Here is a 20747-nt window from a genome sequence, read left to right as displayed (position 1 = left end):
GAGACTGTAACGCTGTTATTCAGCCTTTATACAGCCAATCCCGACTGAATCCGCCCCCAGAGACGTGAGGAACATGGTCAGCTGCTGGGAGAGACTCCAGCTGAACTCACTCACACACACACACACACACACACGTTCACCACGGTCACTGTGTCTGGATCCGCACTGCTTTTTTTGCTTTATTGAAACCACTGGGTCACATATTCAGCTCAATTCTGTTCTATTTTATTCTAAAACAATACCCAAGCAACCACCAATAACACTAAGTAACAATATATCACCCTAAAGGTCCGTTCACACCAAGCACTATAACTATAAAGAAAACAATAAAGATATACAGTTCTAAAAAAAATTCTTAATATTAAAGAATATCAAAGTCCACACCACAGCAATAACGATAAAGGCACAGAGTTATCTTAATAATTATCTTCAAAGTTATCGTTCTTGGTGTGAACAGGGCTTAACAAACATTCACTTCACCCACAACATCCCATAATACCCAAGCAACACCCTGGCAACCACCAAGAACACTTTAATAACCAGTTAGAACACCCTAGTCACTCCCTGTCAACTACCTATAGTACCTTAACAATGCCCAGGCAAACACCATAGCAACCACCCATTACTCAATAGTAATTCCCTGGCAATGACTCAAAGCACCCTAGCAACCACCCATAACACCTAGCAACGTTCTGTCAATTACCCAGAACACCTTAGTGACCATATAAAACATACTAGCAAGTAGCAACCACCTAAAACACCCCAGCAACACCCTGGAAACAACCCAGAACATCTTAGCAACTCCTTGGCGATCATTCACAATACCCTAGCAACCACTCACAATACCTAGGAAATTCCGTGTTAACCACTCATCACTCAAGTTATCATCAACAATCCAAACAGGGGCTTACATTAGTATTATTAGTATTATTAACGTGCGTGATGTGAATATGAGTTCAGTCGTTATGATGGAGTGAACGTGTGAATATTAGCATGTGTTACGTTAATATAAGTTCTGACGTTCAGATCATTCGTTATGATGGAGTGAACACATGAATATCAGTGTGAATATAAATATATATATATATGTAAATATAACTTCAGTCGTTATGATGGAGTGAACACATGAATATTTGCGTGTGTTACATCAATATGAGTTCAGGCGTTCAGAATGTTGGTTATGATGGAGTGAACACATGAATATTAGTGTGAATATAAATATATATATATATGTAAATATAACTTCAGTCGTTATGATGGAGTGAACGTGTGAATATTAGCATGAGTTACATTAATATAAGTTCTGACGTTCAGAACGTTCGTTATGATGGAGTGAACACATGAATATTAGTGTGAATATAAATATATATATATATGTAAATATAACTTCAGTCGTTATGATGGAGTGAACGTGTGAATATTAGCATGAGTTACATTAATATAAGTTCTGACGTTCAGAACGTTCGTTATGATGGAGTGAACACATGAATATTAGTGTGAATATAAATATATATATATATGTAAATATAACTTCAGTCGTTATGATGGAGTGAACGTGTGAATATTAGCATGAGTTACATTAATATAAGTTCTGACGTTCAGATCATTCGTTATGATGGAGTGAACACATGAACATTAGTGTTTATATAAATATATATATATATGTAAATATAACTTCAGTCGTTATGATGGAGTGAACGTGTGAATATTAGCATGTGTTACGTTAATATAAGTTCTGACGTTCAGATCATTCGTTATGATGGAGTGAACACATGAATATTAGTGTGAATATAAATATATATATATATGTAAATATAACTTCAGTCGTTATGATGGAGTGAACGTGTGAATATTAGCATGTGTTACGTTAATATAAGTTCTGACGTTCAGATCGTTCGTTATGATGGTATGAACACATGAATATTTGCGTGTGTTACATCAATATGAGTTCAGGCGTTCAGAATGTTTGTTATGATTGAGTGAACACATGAATATTAGTGTGAATATAAATATATATATATATGTAAATATAACTTCAGTCGTTATGATGGAGTGAACGTGTGAATATTAGCATGAGTTACATTAATATAAGTTCTGACATTCAGAACGTTCGTTATGATGGAGTGAACACATGAATATTAGTGTGAATATAAATATATATATATATGTGAATATAACTTCAGTCGTTATGATGGAGTGAACGTGTGAATATTAGCATGAGTTACATTAATATAAGTTCTGACGTTCAGATCATTCGTTATGATGGAGTGAACACATGAATATTAGTGTGAATATAAATATATATATATATATGTAAATATAACTTCAGTCGTTATGATGGAGTGAACGTGTGAATATTAGCATGAGTTACATTAATATAAGTTCTGACGTTCAGAACGTTCGTTATGATGGAGTGAACACATGAATATTTGCGTGTGTTACATCAATATGAGTTCAGGCGTTCAGAACGTTCGTTATGATGGAGTGAACACATGAATATTAGTGTGAATATAAATATATATATATATGTAAATATAACTTCAGTCGTTATGATGGAGTGAACGTGTGAATATTAGCATGAGTTACATTAATATAAGTTCTGACGTTCAGAACGTTCGTTATGATGGAGTGAACACATGAATATTTGCGTGTGTTACATCAATATAAGTTCTGACGTTCAGAACGTTCGTTATGATGGAGTGAACACATGAATATTAGTGTGAATATAAATATATATATATATGTAAATATAACTTCAGTCGTTATGATGGAGTGAACGTGTGAATATTAGCATGAGTTACATTAATATAAGTTCTGACGTTCAGATCATTCGTTATGATGGAGTGAACACATGAATATTAGTGTGAATATAAATATATATATATATGTAAATATAACTTCAGTCGTTATGATGGAGTGAACGTGTGAATATTAGCATGTGTTACGTTAATATAAGTTCTGACGTTCAGAACGTTCGTTATGATGGAGTGAACACATGAATATTTGCGTGTGTTACATCAATATGAGTTCAGGCGTTCAGAATGTTTGTTATGATTGAGTGAACACATGAATATTAGTGTGAATATAAATATATATATATGTAAATATAACTTCAGTCGTTATGATGGAGTGAACGTGTGAATATTAGCATGAGTTACATTAATATAAGTTCTGACGTTCAGAACGTTCGTTATGATGGTATGAACACATGAATATTAGTGTGAATATAAATATATATATATATGTAAATATAACTTCAGTCGTTATGATGGAGTGAACGTGTGAATATTAGCATGAGTTACATTAATATAAGTTCTGACGTTCAGAACGTTCGTTATGATGGAGTGAACACATGAATATTTGCGTGTGTTACATCAATATGAGTTCAGGCGTTCAGAACGTTCGTTATGATGGAGTGAACACATGAATATTAGTGTGAATATAAATATATATATATATGTAAATATAACTTCAGTCGTTATGATGGAGTGAACGTGTGAATATTAGCATGAGTTACATTAATATAAGTTCTGACGTTCAGAACGTTCGTTATGATGGAGTGAACACATGAATATTTGCGTGTGTTACATCAATATAAGTTCTGACGTTCAGAACGTTCGTTATGATGGAGTGAACACATGAATATTAGTGTGAATATAAATATATATATATATGTAAATATAACTTCAGTCGTTATGATGGAGTGAACGTGTGAATATTAGCATGAGTTACATTAATATAAGTTCTGACGTTCAGATCATTCGTTATGATGGAGTGAACACATGAATATTAGTGTGAATATAAATATATATATATATGTAAATATAACTTCAGTCGTTATGATGGAGTGAACGTGTGAATATTAGCATGTGTTACGTTAATATAAGTTCTGACGTTCAGAACGTTCGTTATGATGGAGTGAACACATGAATATTTGCGTGTGTTACATCAATATGAGTTCAGGCGTTCAGAATGTTTGTTATGATTGAGTGAACACATGAATATTAGTGTGAATATAAATATATATATATGTAAATATAACTTCAGTCGTTATGATGGAGTGAACGTGTGAATATTAGCATGAGTTACATTAATATAAGTTCTGACGTTCAGAACGTTCGTTATGATGGAGTGAACACATGAATATTAGTGTGAATATAAATATATATATATATGTGAATATAACTTCAGTCGTTATGATGGAGTGAACGTGTGAATATTAGCATGAGTTACATTAATATAAGTTCTGACGTTCAGAACGTTCGTTATGATGGAGTGAACACATGAATATTTGCGTGTGTTACATCAATATGAGTTCAGGCGTTCAGAATGTTGGTTATGATGGAGTGAACACATGAATATTAGTGTGAATATAAATATATATATATATGTAAATATAACTTCAGTCGTTATGATGGAGTGAACATATGAATATTAGCGTGTGTTAGGTGTATATGAGTTCAGAAGTTCAGAGCAGACACTACGATGGAGTGAATATTAGCGTGGCTCTCAGAGCATGTGAGTGTGAGTGGCTGGAAATTCCAGAGTGAATGATGACATTAATCAGATTATTTCCAGACTAGCAGCAGAACAAGCTGTTGTAGTGATTGTGAGGCGGGAGTTTCCCGTGGTTCTTAAACAGACGGCGTTTGACTGGACATCTGATCAAACACACATTTGTGTTCCAGTCACACACTTCAGACAGTCACTGTGATTGTGATTTGTTCCAGAATGATCTATTACATACCCAACTGAACCAAGCACATATGGTGAAAGTAAACTGAAATGAAACATATGTTGCATAAATCCTGCTGTTATGTTTCAGACGTGTGTGAACGTGCAGCACTAGTGGATCAGAAGAGCACAGGAGGAGCAGAAGCTCTGAATGTCCTGCCACACAACACAAACACATTCAGACGATTCCTCAGGAGGAACATCCACACACACACACACACACACACACACACACACACACACGACTAACTTGTGCTGATGTGTGTGTGTGTGTGTGTGTGTGTTATTTTCATTTATAAATGCATGTATTTATTTAAATGTTTATAAACATCTAAGTTTTGTTTATATGTTTATAACTATTTATGAAAGTTTGTGTTATTTATTTCTAAATGTGTGTATATGTATTTATGAATGTTTATGTTTATATTTACACATGTATGTGTGCTTATGAATGTCTGTGTTTATGAATATTAATGATTGTTTATGTGATTATGAATTTATGTACGTTTATGAATATTTATGATTATTAGTGTCTATATGGGTATATTAATGTTTATGAATGTCTATATGTGTGTTTATGTTTATATATATATATATATATATATATGTGTGTGTGTGTGTGTTTATGAATCTTCATGAATATCTATATGTCTTTATCAATAATTCTGAATGTATAAATGTATTTTTTAATGTCTATATGTGTTTATAAATATTTATGAATATATATATATATATATATATATATATACAGATGTTTATGATATTTATGAATGTCTGTGTGTGTTTATGAATGTTATGTGGTTATGAATTTCCATGTTTGTGAATATGTATGTGTTTATAGTGTCTATATGTGTCTTTGAATATTTATGAATGTTTATACGTGTGTTTATGGATAATTATGTAATTTTACATGTGTTTATGAATTTTTAATGTCTTAAATGTCTATGTGTAAATCAATATTCATGAATATGTATGTATGTGCTTATGAATGTCTATATTTGTGTTTATCAGTATTTACGAATGTTTATTAATATTTATGAATGTTTCTGTTTATGTATGCCTGTATTTGTGTTTATAAATCTTTATGTGTTTATGAAGGTGTTTAAGTATACATGTGGGTATGAATGTTTGTTTGCGTTGATGTTTGTGTGTAATAATGTTTATTAATGTCTATATATGTGTGTTTATGAATTTTGATATTTATTTATGTCTTTATGTGTGTTTATCAACATTTATAAAGGTGTTTAAGTAAACAAGTATGAATGTTTGTTTGTGTTTAAGAATATTTAAGAAAGTGTGTAAGTATATATGTTTATGAATGTCCATATGTGTGTTCATGAATGTTTGATATGAGACCCCCCCCCCCCCCCAATCTGGTTGCCATGGTGATCTGGCAGCAGTGTTCAGGTGTGGCACCTCCGTCTGCGTGTGTTGAGTCACTGTCTCACCTCAGACGAGACACACCCCACACACACACATCTGAAATCAGCGCCTGCAGGCCAAGAGTTTTAACACACACACACACACACACACTCACTACACAGCAGACGCTCACAGGAAACACTGTACTGCTTGTTTATGACTTCAAATCTCATTCACTGATTGTATAAATCTGAATATTCAGCTCACAGAAGCTCTCAGTCTGAGCTAAAGCTGCTGGTTAGTGCTGGTTAGTGCTGGTTAGTACCACATCTCTACCACAGGACATGAATACAGTGTTCATCTGTCGCATATATCATAATAATGAATCATGATTACATTCCAACTCCGTTACTTTGAGGATGTGAGTGAGTGTGTGTGTGAGAGTGCATGTTGATTCATGTTATAAGGGTGTGACGCTGTGAGGGAGGGCGTCTCACACACACACACACACACACACACAGACAGGTGAGCAGCTCCTGAAATAAAAGCCAAACACACACAATACACGCTGCATTTGAACACTTCACACACACAAAAGGACAGCATTCACACACTAACGGGTGAGTTCTGCATTTTACCACGGTAAACTACTGCATTAACCTGGATTGAACTGTTTGAAAGAAAGCTCAGCTAAAGTTGTGTTTTATTCGTTTAGATCGATATATTCGGATGAAGACGTGGATTTTTCTGTCACTCGCAGGTTTGTTTTTAATCACACACTCACAAAAGACTAAATGTATGATCAATATTCACTTCATAGTTTCTGTCAATCTTTTGAATTTGATTTTAATTTCATATTTTCTGCTTCTGTGTTATTTTGATTTCCAATTTAATTTTAGTAATCTTGTTTTCGTTTGTTATTTTATTAGTTTTGTTGTTTTTAAATTATTATTTCAGTTTTAGTTATTTTAGCACTTCAACCTTAACTAAATGAAAATATTCCTTTGTAAACTAGATGAAATAGCATATTTATTTTACTTTAAAGCATTTATTTAAAAATGTTTTCCTGATTTTAACTATAATAACCTTAACATGGATTTGATATATTTGTTCGCTCTAAAAAACATTTTTTAAACCCTTAAATAACGTTATCATCAAACCAATTTAGCTTTCTTAGCCTTGATATATAATGTCTAAAAGCATTCATGAAAAGTTATGAATATCTATATGCGTGTTCATGAACATCTAGGAACGTTATGTGTTAATAATTGTTTATATGTGACCTTGGAGCCCAAAACCAGTCATAAGTGTCAATTTTATTAAATTGAGATGTATACATCATCTGAAGCTGAATAAATCATCTTTCCATTGATGTATGGTTTGTTAGGATAGGACAATATTTGTCTGAGATACAACTATTAGAAAATCTGGAATCTGAGGGAGCAAAAAAATCTAAATATTGAGAAAATCTCCTTTAAAGTTGTTCAAATTAAGTTCTTAGCAATGCATATTACTAATCAAAAATAATTTTAGAAATTTACTAAATATCTTCATGGAACATGATCTTTTGGCAGAAAAGAAAAATCAATAATTGTGATCCATACAATGTATTTTTGGCTATTGCTACAAATATACCCCAGCGACTTAAGACTGCTTTTGTGCTGCAGGGTCACATATGTGTTTATTAATATTATACTTATATGTACCATAGTAAAATGATGGTGTTGGTCTTGTATCATATTGATATTATGCTTTTTCAGAAATCAATCAATTGTATTCTTGAAGTGATCTGTAAATCCCATGACACATGAATATCCTAATCAAAAGCACCATGACTGTATGGTTTTCTGCTGGTGAAGTGTTGCTCTGCAGTGAATGTGATGGTGTTGTGTTGCTCTCCAGCTCTGTCTGCGGTGTGTGCGGGACAGCATGACTGCTGGCGCGGGGCGTGTTACCCTGCGATGGGCGACCTGCTGCTGGGCAGAGAGCAGAACCTGCGCTCCTCCTCCACATGTGGTCTGATGGGGTCTGAGGTGGTCTGCACTCCACACGGACAGGTGAGGCTCGCCAAGACCTGCAAAACAAACCTTGGGTTTGGTTCTGCATGGAAGCTAATATCTGACCCTGCAGCACAAAAGCAGTCATATACATTTCTCTTTTATACCAGAAATCATTAGGATATTAAGATCATGTTCCATGAAGATATTTAGTAAATTTTCTACCATAAATATATCAAAACTTCATTTTTGATTAGTAATATGCATTGCTAAGAACTTCATTTGAACAACTTTAAAGGAGATTTTCTCAATATTTAGATTTTTTTGCTCCCTCAGATTCCAGATTTTCTAATAGTTGTATCTCAGACAAATATTGTCCATCATAACAAACCATACATCAATGGAGAGATTATTTATTCAGCTTTCAGATGATGGTTTTGTGCTCCAGAGTCACAATATGGTTTTGTTTGGAGCTAAAAAGGGTTGTTTTATTGTTAAGTGGCAAGAACCACAGCCAGAAGAACATGTTCAGATGAAAGCAGGAGGAGATCTTTGTGATGATTCATTTAGTGTCTCAGACGTTTCTCCTAAAACACACTCAGAATCAATACTGAGATCTGGACCAATCTGAAAAGACTAAAAAATATCGAGTTCTTTGGTGACACTGACTCATTTCTGGCTTTTATGGCTTGCTGGCAGACATGTTTATTCACGTTATCGCTGATGGTTTTCTTAGGTTTGCACCATTGGAGCATAATGAAATGACATTTTCACTCTCACATAATAATTATCAAAGGTGACGCTCGCCATATAGAGAAGTTACTTCATAGTAATTAAACACAACTTTCACTAATGCTTTGACTGTTATTTGTGGAGAAGCATCTGAGACACTTAACACACATCTGAGAACTAATTTAAATCTCATAAGCAGCAAAACCCCAGTTGGTTAAGCTGGATAAATGTCTAAATCACGCTCTCTGTGTCTCAGTGGAAGATGAAGTGTTGTCCGTGTGACTCTCGTAACCCTGCGGCGTATAACGCGCACGCGATCCAGAACGTGATCTCCAGCGCCGGACCCAACCGATGGTGGCAGTCTAGGAAAGGTAAGGCATCAAAACTTACATTAAACATACATTACAACAATAGAGACAGCCATGTATTTGTCAGGATACACGGGATACACTATTCAGCCAGTAGTAGTTCTGACAGTGTCGTGTAAACTTGGATGAATAAGGCACGGAGGAACAGACAAACCGATTCAATTTAGTGAGTCATTTACTCTGGATCCACTCCGGTTGATTCATCTCAAGCGATTCACTAGCAAAAGAACAGATCAAAAGAGCCATTCAGTTTTTGAATTTCGACATCGCTTGAAACAGAGCTTTTCGAAACTCAGAATCAGTTAAACTAATGCGTCTCAAAATGATTCACTTCATTTGATTCAGATTGGGACTCTAAAAGTTCGCGAATCATTATTCGTATCGCGAATCGTTTAGATGGGAGCTTCGAATCGGGTTCGCGAATCTTTTGATTCAGATCACTGTACCAAACTGTATTGTTTAGAAAATATTCAGTACATACTTTAAATTAACTTTAATTAAATACTTCATATTTATTCATATAAAAATAAATAAGTAAATCGTTTATGGATTATGCGAAGCGATTTGACAGTGATTGTGTGTTTATTCCAGATGTGAGTCCCGTGACGCTGCAGCTGGATTTAGATGGAATGTATCACCTGGAAAACGTCTTATTCTCTTTTAAGGTATCTTATATCCCTCTCTCTGTCTTTAATTAAAGAAGTGCTGTTTTCTAACGCCTCATCTGTCGCCCCGTAGGGCCCGAGGCCTGACGCACTGATCGTCGAGAGGACGAGGGATTTCGGTCGCACCTGGCAGCCCGTCCTGTACATGGCCACCGACTGCCCCTCCACCTTTCCTCAGATGAGCACGTCATTCCCGCGCAGCCTCGAGGAAACCTACTGCTACACTCTGCCATCCACCGCCGACGACCCCTACAGGGACCAGAAGGTAAGACAGTCTGCTCACGTTTTATTAAGTTCATACATGTATAAAAAAGAGAAAATGTTCTTAAAGTAATGTTTATGGAACATTCTTACAACTTCATTAATATTTGATATACGTTCTCATAACGTTAAGAGAAAATGTTATTAAAACATCATTCTCAGAACATCGTTACAATGTTATTAGCACTTGAAAAAGTTCTCTTAACGTTAAGAAAACGTTCATAGAACAACATTCTCGGAACATCCCTTATGATGTTATTTGTACTGGATAACATTTTTAAAAAGCGTTGTTTGAATATTAAAAATTAACATTCAAATAACGCATTTTGGTGTGGAAGAAAATGGTAGTAGAATGTTGTAAGAAATGTTTATGTATTGTTTAAATAACGTTCTAATTATGACGAAAACTGGGCATTTTAACGTTCTTGGAATATTAAAAACAAACATTCAAATAACGTTATATTATGGGTAAATGCATAATTAGTAGAACATTTTAAGAAATGTTTTAGTAACCTTTAAATAACATTGAACATTTTAATGTTTTTACAAATTTTTAAAATAAACGTTCGAATAATGTTATGTTTTGGGTAAAAATAAAATGGGTCGAATGTATTTAAAAAAAAAAAAACATTATTGTAAGCTTTAAATAATGTTCTAATCATGACAAGAAAATGTGACATTTTTAATATATTAAAAATAAATGTTCCAATAACGTTATTTTTGGTGACATTAAGTTTGGAGACTGTTGTAAGAAACATTTCAGGAACATTTAAATAGCGTTATAACCACGAAACTAGAGATAAAGTTTTAAAGACAATGTTCCCACAACGTTTTTATAACCTAAACATGTTCCTGGGCGATATTCGCTCATGTTGCCGATTCTTTTCTCTTCTCAGATTCACTTTTATCCTCTGCGTCAGTTCGCGGACATCGATCTGCCGAACGAATACAAAATCGAAGGTGAGTTATTTGGACTTTCTCAGATGATCGTAGCATTAACGAAGCGTGTGGATGAGTGACGGCTGCTCTGCTCCTCAGTGGCGTCTGGGTTCACGGGTCTGCGGGTCAATCTGACTCAGCTGGGGTCAGTTCCCAGCATGCCCGGCCGCAGTCTGAGCCAGTTTTACGCCCTGCGAGAAATGAGGGTGATCGGAACCTGCTTCTGTCACGGACACGCCAACCGCTGCAACGACCTGCCTAACACACAGGTAACACACACACAAACACACACACAAACACACTAAACCCCACATATACGGCTCATACGTGTGTGTTTGTACTGTAGGTGGGCGGTGTTTGTGAGTGTCAGCACAACACGGCGGGCGTGAACTGTGAGCGATGTGATGACCTCCACAATGACCTTCCCTGGAGACCTGCGGAGAACGGAAACACACACACCTGCAAACGTACGGCTGCTCACACACACTGCACTGCATGTGACGATTTAGCGGCTATTAATGATATTAATTATAATTATACTATTATTGGCTATCTAGTACATACTACCTTAAGGTCAGTATGCTGCATGAACTCATTGCTAGTAATCACCACAAAAATAAATATTTAAATATTTTTAAATTTAAATGCATTTTTTTGCATTAACACAAAATGCATTAACCAAAAAAATTAAAATAATTAATAATAAAAAAAAATAATTTAAATTAATAAATATGATATAAACTGTACTAATATTAATATATACATAGTAACTATAATTAATGATATATACAATTAAATTGCACATTAAAAATATTAAGTTAATATTAGGTTAATAAATTAAATTAAAATTACATTGGATTAGCAAGAAATAAATATAAAATGATTTAATTTTATAATAAATTAATAAAAAGAAATGAAAAAAAAATGTATTATTTACTATAAATGAATACATTAAAGAATAAATGGATAAAATACAATTCAATTGTTTAGATGATTAAACATTTAATTAACTAATGTTTCACTGGATTGGCAGTAAATAAATATAAAAAGATCTAATTTTAAATAAACAAAATTATGAATTAAGATTTAAAAGAATACATATTAAGTAGATATATAAATAGTGTAATTACATGAATAAAAATGAATTAATACATATTAAATTACATAATACATTGCTCTTTTGTTGATTTTGATTGCTTCCATTGTCTTCATTTGTAAGTTGCTTTGCATAAAAGTGTCTGCTAAATGACTAAATGTAAATGTACATATTACTATTAAATAAACTATGAATAAATAAAATTTAATTGCACATAAATATTTAGCAAAAAAGTGAGTGATTATTAAATTATAAAAAATGAAATTAATACATCTTACATTTTAATGGCATTTAATTAATATTACATTTTATTAACAACAAAAATATAAAAATAAATATTAAACAAAACATTTATTAAAATAAATGATTAAATCTTAAATAGACAAATAAACATCAAATTGAATTAAATGAATAAAACTTAAATAAGTATTAAATTAAATCAACAAACATATAATAAACTGTTATTCCATATATGTGCAGGCTGTGAGTGTAATGGTCACGCGGATCGCTGTCACTTTGACGCGCAGCGCTACGAGGCGACGGGCCGCAGGAGCGGAGGAGTGTGTGACGACTGCACTCATCACACCACCGGACCAAACTGTGAACGCTGCGCTAACAACTACTACAGAAACCCTCTGAGCGACATCAGGAGCCCCGACACCTGCCTGCGTGAGGAACACACACACACTACACACACTCTATACACACACACACTATACACACACACACACACACTACACACACACTATACACACACTCATACACACACACACACACTACACACACTCTATACACACACACACTATACACACACTCTATACACACACACACTATACACACACTCTATACACACACACACTATACACACACTCATACACACACTCTATACACACACACACACTATACACACACTCTATACACACACACACTATACACACACTCTATACACACACACACTATACACACACTCTATACACACACACACTATACACACACTCTATACACACACACACTATACACACACTCATACACACACTCATACACACACACACACACTACACACACTCTATACACACACACTCTATACACACACACACTATACACACACACACACACACACACTACACACACACTATACACACACTCATACACACACACACACACTACACACACTCTATACACACACACACTATACACACACTCTATACACACACACACTATACACACACTCTATACACACACACACTATACACACACTCATACACACACTCATACACACACATACACACTATACTATAGGGAAGTCACACACTATAGGGAAGTTGTGGCCTAATGGTTAGAGAGTCGGACTCGTAATTCAAAGGTTGTGGGTTCGAGTCTCGGGCCGGCAGGGATTGTAGGTGGGGGGAGTGAATGTCCAGCGCTCTCTCCACCCTCAATACCACGACTGAGGTGCCCTTGAGCAAGGCACCGAACCCACAACTGCTCCCCGGGCGCTGCAGCATAAATGCTGCCCACTGCTCCGGGTGTGTGTTCACGGTGTGTGTGTGTGTGTGTGTGTGTGTTCACTGCTGTGTGTGTGCATGATGGATGGGTTAAATGCAGAGCACAAATTCCGAGTATGGGTCACCATACTTGGCAGTATGTCACTTCACTTCTATACACACACTCATACACACACACACACACACACACACACACACACTATACACACACACTCTATACACACACACTATACACACACACACACATACACACTAGACACAGACTCATACACACATACACACACTCTATACACACACACACTATACACACACACACACACTGACTCACACACACACACACACACACACACACACACACACTCCAGTGTGGATGATGCTGATGCTGATGAAGGTGTGTGTGTCCCGCAGGCTGTCTATGTAACGCGGCCGGCTCTGTGAGCGGTGGTCAGTGTGACGCTCAGACAGGAGCGTGTGTGTGTAAAGCAAACGTTGAAGGCGCTCGCTGTGACCGGTGCAAAGCTGGATACTACAACCTCAACGCCAACAACCCTCTCGGCTGCTCCAGTGAGTCACCTCTGACCCATATTACCCTAATACATATAAAATGATGAATAAATGATGATAATAAACACATGTTAAATTGCTAAAGTAAAGGATGAAGTGAATGTAATCAAACTGTTTTTCATGTGTGTGTGTAGAGTGCTCTTGTAGTCCAGACGGCTCTCGCAGCGGTGTGTGTGATCAGCTGACGGGTCAGTGCGAGTGTCGCCCTCATGTGGAGGGTTTGTCATGTGACCGCTGTGCTGCGGGTTACTGGAACCCATCGTCTCCCAATGGCTGCCAGCTCTGTAACTGTGACCCCATCAATGCCCGCAGTGCCACCTGTGACCAGGTACATGCACACACATGTATCACACACACGGTCACATGACCACACACACCATCACATGATCACATGACCACACACACCATCACATGATCACATGACCACACACACCATCACATGATGTGATTCTTATGCATGTTTCCTGTGGTTTAGCGCACAGGTCAGTGTCTGTGTCGCCCGGGCATCGGGGGCCGGACTTGCAGCGGTTGCCCTGACAACACATACGGAGATCCTCTGATTGGCTGCAGACGTGAGTGTTTCCTGCCCACACAAACGAATTCTAAATAAATAAATACAATTCAATTAAGTGTAAAAAGTTAATAAAAACAATAAATCAATCTTACAACAATAAACAAATCAATAATCCAGGACATTGATTGATTTCTTGTTCTTTCCACTCAGCGTGTGACTGTGACCCATCGGGCACGGAGTCGGGCAGCTGTGACAAACGCACGGGTGCGTGTCTCTGTAAACCAGGCATAACCGGCGCCCGCTGCGACGCCTGCAGCCGTGGCCACTGCGCCAGTTTCCCAGAATGCCCGGCGTGTCCGTCCTGCTTCTTCAGCATGAATGGGCGTCTGCAGCAGCTCACGCTGACCCTGGAGCGACTCTCAAACCAGCTGATCTCGTCCGGCGGCAGACCGACCTCCAGCGACGCCAGCCGCAGGATCCGCACGCTGATGGATGCCCTGAGACGCCTGCAGGAGACCGCGAGCATCCCGCCGCAGTCCAGCCGCGCGCTGACCGACGGCCTGCAGAGACTCAACCAGATCAGGTACAACATCAACATCCAACCCACTCGCTGCTCACTGACCAGCTGTCACAATTATGACAACTACAATCACAATCAAAAAAAAAAAGTCAAAATAAGAGACCAAATAATAAATAATACTTAAAATTGAATTGTACATATACTTAAATACTAAATGAATAAGACATTTATAAATATGACACTGGCAATATAAAAAAACATGAAATTATAAATATTAATAGTATGTTTAAGTAAATATTAAATAAAATTAAATGTAAAACTGTAATTAAATGCAAAATTAAATGTAAGTATTACATTTAATTAGTTAAGATTAATATAGATTCCAAAATTATAAAAGGTCAACATTTTGAGAAATAAAATTGCAGAAATATAAAGATTAGTGGTCGACCGATTATCGGCGCCGATATTAAACATTTTTATGGTTATTGGGATTTGACATTTTTAAAACCGATTTGCCGATAAAATAATTTAAAACAAATTTTGGTCAGAGCCCTTGTTATTCTTAATTTTGACATTAGTTTTCATTTTTACACCAGACATATATATATATTGGTTTAAAGTTGTGGTTATCAGTCTACTTGATCTGTAATAATCGGCACTGGCCCTTACAACCACTTACCGCTCGACCCCTTGTAAAGATGTCAACATTAACACCACATGATAATAAATACAAGTAAATTTCATATAGAAATATTACATATTAAATAAATTAATAGAAATGTGATATAAATGGCTAAATTGTGGGAAATAAAGTTAAAATTATGGAAAAATCCAAATTGAGACTTAAGTAACAAAGAAACAAATTTAACATCAAGAATTATCAAAAAGAGAATGAAAACAGCTCAAATTGTTAGTAAAATAATCAAAGATAAAATCACAATTGGGAAAAGATGCAATTATGAAAAACAGAAAAACTCAAAATTATGAAAAAATAATAATTATAAGTAATAATAATAATTCAAACCTAAAAAAACTAAAAAATATTTTTTTAAAAGTCAAAATAGAAATTGTGAACTATAAAGATGCAGTTTGCAGTGAAAATTAAGAGAAATAAAAACAATTCTAAATAATGAGAATTTGAGATATAAAGTCAATGTATAAAAAGCTAAATGAAACTGTGTAAACCGATGTCTATAAATGACAACAGAGTTGAGCTCTGTCTTCAGACTGAAGCTGCAGTGCGAGTGAGTTGTGTTTAAACACTCTTGCAGGTCTCAGCTGAACGGTTTGACTGAGGATCTGGCATCGCAGCCGAGGGACGGTGATATTGATCGCAGTCTGGACGACCTGCAGGCACTTCTGTCGTCTCTGCGTCTGGAATATTTCACCAAGAGAGACACTTTCACTAACACCGCCGGATCCAACAACGCCAGTGCGTGTGCAGCACTCATCTTTATTAGCGTCAGATTCGTCAGTATGACCTCTAATGACAAACCTCTCATTCTCAGGCACCTTCTACGCCATTCAGAAGTCGTACGGAAAGTCGACAGATGCCGTCAAGCGAGCTGACGCTGCTAAAGACACGCTGAAGAAGTCTGAGGGCCTTCGAGAAAACGCCTTGAGTGATCTGAGAGATGTGCAGCCCGGAAACACCAGAGACCTGGATAAACTCAAGAAGGATCTGGCAACCCGTCCGAATCTGACACCCACCGCTAACAAGGTGAGAGAGATTGCACATGATTGGCTGAGCAGAAGTGTTGGTTTTCCAGCAGGTGAGTCAGTAACGTTGTGTTCGTCAGGTGTGTGGCGGCGATCGCGTGGTTTCCTGCACTCCAGAGCGCTGCGCCGGCGATCTGTGTCCTCCTGACGGAGCGCCCCCGTGTGGAGCGGAGGAGCCCTGCACCGGAGCGCTGCCCAACGCCAACAAAGCCTTCCAGGACGCCGACGAGGTGAAGGCCAAACTACAGGATCTCAACAACAAGATCACGCAAGCAGCTGCACAGGTACCACAACACACATTCACAATAATTACATTAGAAATTTAAATATTATAATATTATAAAAACGCTAAATGAATTTCATTAAAAGTCAAAATTATGAGAAATAAAAAGTTGAAAATATGAAAAAGTCCAAATTGATAACTAAAATTAAATTGCACATATAAATATTAAACAAATAATAATTAATAAAATTAGAAAATAATAAATATTACATAAAATTTAAATATAAACATGACATGTATTATATATAAGTATTATACATATTAATAAATATTAAATTAATAGAAAACTCATTTTAAAAAGGTCAGAATTATGAGAAATAAAATTGCAACTTCGAAATGTATACAGATGCAATTATAACAAATAAACATTTCAAAATAAAGACTTAAAAAATACATAATTTAAAACATCCAAATTGAAATATAAAATAATAATAATAAAAATAAATTAACAATAAACATTACATCTAAATATTATAGTATTATGTAAAGTCAAACATAAATAAATTAATAAAAAATGTTTCTAAAAGCCAAAATTATCAATGAATGTTAAATTACTATAAATTACATGAATGAACATTAGATTAAATTAATAAAAATAAAATTATGAACATTACATGTAGATATTATGAATATCCAAAGAAAAATACATTTGAAGAAAAAAATGGAAAAGTTACAGCCCGAGACCAAATAAATCATAATCATCATAATCATCATAATGATATCATAAATCATAAAGAATCACAAATGATTAAAAAAATATATTAAATTGCACATGTAAATATTAAATGAATAATAAATGAACATGAAATTAATAAATATTAAATTGTAAACATTACATATAAATATTATAATATCATAAACATTATTTATAATATTTAAATATTAAAAAGGGCTAAATTATGAAAAAGTCACAATTATGGGAAATGAAATTGAAACTGTGACACATAGAGATGGTATGACCACACACAACCAGATTGATTAGACTAGTCTATTTTGATTTTACAATGGCTTTGAACCAAACACACCTTCTGAAACAGATACAGGAAGCCGAAGATTCAGCCAATAGGGTGAGACTGTCCACAGACGAGCTGGCCAATCAGATCAAGCAGGTGCAAACCGACGTGGATGAAGACCTGAAGGACACCAAAGACTTCATAAACAATCTCAGGGACTTCCTTTCAGGTGGGTTTTTACTTTATTTTGCCATACTGCACACTGCCAAGTATGTACTATGAATGTTTTAGTCTCTGTGAAGCAGTTGTTAACACTGGAGTCGGCTGTTGTTTTGTGTTTCAGAGCCTCATTCAGACCCCGATGAGGTGCAGAGGGTGTGCGAGGCCATTCTGGATGCTCAGGTTCCTCTGAGTGTGGAGAAGCTGAAGCAGAAGCTGAAGGAGCTGCAGGATCTGGCATCTTCACTGCCAGACAGCAGCAGAGTCCTGGAGAACAGCAGAGAGCAGCTGGAGAACGCCAAACAACTGCTGGAGGAGGCTAACAACACACGGTACACAGCACACGCTAACAACACACGCTAATGACACGTTAACAACACGGTACACAACACACGCTAATGACATGCTAACAACACACGGTACACAACACACGCTAATGACATGCTAACAACACACGGAACTCAACACATGCTAACCGCACACGATAACAACACACGCTACACAAACACACGCTAACGACACATTAACAACACGGTGCACAACACATGCTAACCGCACACTATAACAAGAAACTAACAACACACGCTACACAAACACGGTAACATGGTATATAAAACATGTTAACGACACATTCTAACAATACACGGTACTCAACATACAGTACACAAAACACGCTAACGACTCATGTTGTTCATGGGGTTCATTCAGTATTTCTCTAACGATCTCGATCGTTGTGGTCTGCAGAGATGGTGCGTTCGGTATCCAGCAGGACTCTGAGGGCATCCTGAAGACGATGGACGACAACGAGGATATTTTAGATGAACTAGAAGACAAGATCCGTCAGAGCGTCGACATCGCAAACAATGTCAAGAACAACGTCAAACAGGTCAGTCTGAGATCTGAGCGAAAAACCACAGAAACAACGTCCAAACTCGCACTAAAGTGACCGATGTCCTGTGTGTCCCAGATAGAGGACGCATTGCTGCCCGCTGAGCAGGGGATTGTGGGAGTTACAGGGCTGCTGGATGAGATGCGCCCCCTGCTGGACGACCTGAGGAAAGACGTAACGATGGGAACGATGCATGCGAACGAAGCTCAGGATCAGGCCAATTCAGCTCAGGACGAGGCCGAACAAGCGGCAGAGGTGCGAAAACAAATAATACTCATGTGTTACAGTTATAGCTGCTGAGTTAACATGATCATTTGGTGTGATTCATTTTGGAAAAAATACTGTTTAAATGATTGATGATTAGTGACTTTCTTATATTTGCATCATATGATGTACAGGTCCTTCTCAAACAATTAGCATATTGTGATAAAGTTCATTATTTTCTGTAATGTACTGATAAACATTAGACTTTCATATATTTTAGATTCATTACAACACAACTGAAGTAGTTCAAGCCTTTTATTGTTTTAATATTGATGATTTTGGCATACAGCTCATGAAAACCCAAAATTTACCTATCTTTTGTAGGTAATTTCTCAGGCAAATCTGACGTGCAATTCATTTGTGATTAATTGTATTTATTAGTCGGCATCACATGTAATTAATTAGATTCAAATTTTGAACCACCTGACAGTGTGTAACCCATCATGTGTTTCAGGAACTGGAAGCGCTGAAGGAGGAGTTTGAGCAATTGAAGCGTGCGGCGGCTGAGAATGCCGAGGCGGGTGAAGACTCCGCCCGCTTACAGACGCTGCAGGAGGAGGCGGAGTCTCTGATGACGGACACCAGTGACATCATGCAGGCTCTGAAAGGTACCGCCCACTACACACCCATCCCATAATGCTCAGCGCACACATCCCCATGGTAACCGGCGCTGTTATGGTTGTGTTTTCAGATAAGGAGGCGTCCGTTCGTCAGGGAGCGGCTGAGCTGCAGCAGAACGCAGCGCGACTGACCGGTCTGGACGATCAAGTGAAGAAACTCCGAGACGACATCCGCTATAAAGTCACCAGTCTGAGCATATGCCAGGGCTGAGGAGCGCAACACACATCGTAAACGACACTACTGATAAAGCAACTAATAAAGTGTCTAAATGAAGTGAATGTGTGTTAATATTTACAGTGGAATGCTAGCATACTACACAGTGTGCACTGAAGACTGCTTACTAAAGGAAGTATGCAGTGCACATCAGTGTTGTTACCAATAACTAAAACTGTTAAAACAAGGGTTTAATTCAATAAAATTACTGACGTAAAAAAAATTAAAAACTGTAATAAAAATTACAAAAGAACATAACAAAATTCCTAAAACTTTCAATTAAACTCAAGTTTATTTGTATAGCGCTTTTCACGATACAAAACATTGCA

At 36.4% G+C, this 20747-nt stretch overlaps 1 protein-coding gene across 2 annotated transcripts; it reads left to right on the top strand.

The window, feature by feature from the left end:
- The first annotated feature begins 6593 nt into the window (after positions 1-6593).
- lamb3 (laminin subunit beta 3) lies at positions 6594-20476 on the top strand. Of its 2 annotated transcripts, XM_079424744.1 has the most exons (23): positions 6594-6716; positions 6812-6856; positions 7999-8153; positions 9082-9196; positions 9785-9858; positions 9932-10123; positions 11016-11079; positions 11158-11327; positions 11405-11525; positions 12635-12823; positions 14068-14223; positions 14358-14551; positions 14699-14795; positions 14948-15320; positions 16529-16689; positions 16766-16977; positions 17057-17260; positions 18297-18441; positions 18556-18763; positions 19176-19317; positions 19399-19575; positions 20039-20192; positions 20276-20476. In XM_079424744.1, the coding sequence occupies exons 2-23, from the start codon at positions 6826-6828 to the stop codon at positions 20413-20415; spliced, it is 3474 nt and encodes a 1157-aa protein (XP_079280870.1). In that variant the 5' UTR covers positions 6594-6716; positions 6812-6825; the 3' UTR covers positions 20416-20476. The 2 variants fall into 2 exon arrangements, with proteins under 2 accessions (XP_079280870.1, XP_079280871.1); XM_079424745.1 differs by lacking the exons at positions 6594-6716; positions 6812-6856; positions 7999-8153; positions 9082-9196 and adding an exon at positions 9391-9607.
- Positions 20477-20747: the final 271 nt, after the last annotated feature.

The sequence above is a fragment of the Barbus barbus genome, assembly GCF_936440315.1.
Source record: "Barbus barbus genome assembly, chromosome: 9".
NCBI lineage: Eukaryota > Metazoa > Chordata > Actinopteri > Cypriniformes > Cyprinidae > Barbus > Barbus barbus.
The sequence above is the reverse complement of the archived record's forward strand: the minus strand, read 5'-3'. Positions and strand labels throughout refer to the sequence as shown.

Excerpts from the sequence above, each read along its gene's own strand:
- lamb3 (XM_079424744.1), top strand. The coding sequence starts at position 6,826 with ATGAAGACGTGGATTTTTCTGTCACTCGCAG. Across the intron at positions 9,859-9,931 it reads ACGTCTTATTCTCTTTTAAG|GGCCCGAGGCCTGACGCACT; the intron begins GTATCTTATATC and ends GTCGCCCCGTAG. Across the intron at positions 14,224-14,357 it reads CAACCCTCTCGGCTGCTCCA|AGTGCTCTTGTAGTCCAGAC; the intron begins GTGAGTCACCTC and ends GTGTGTGTGTAG.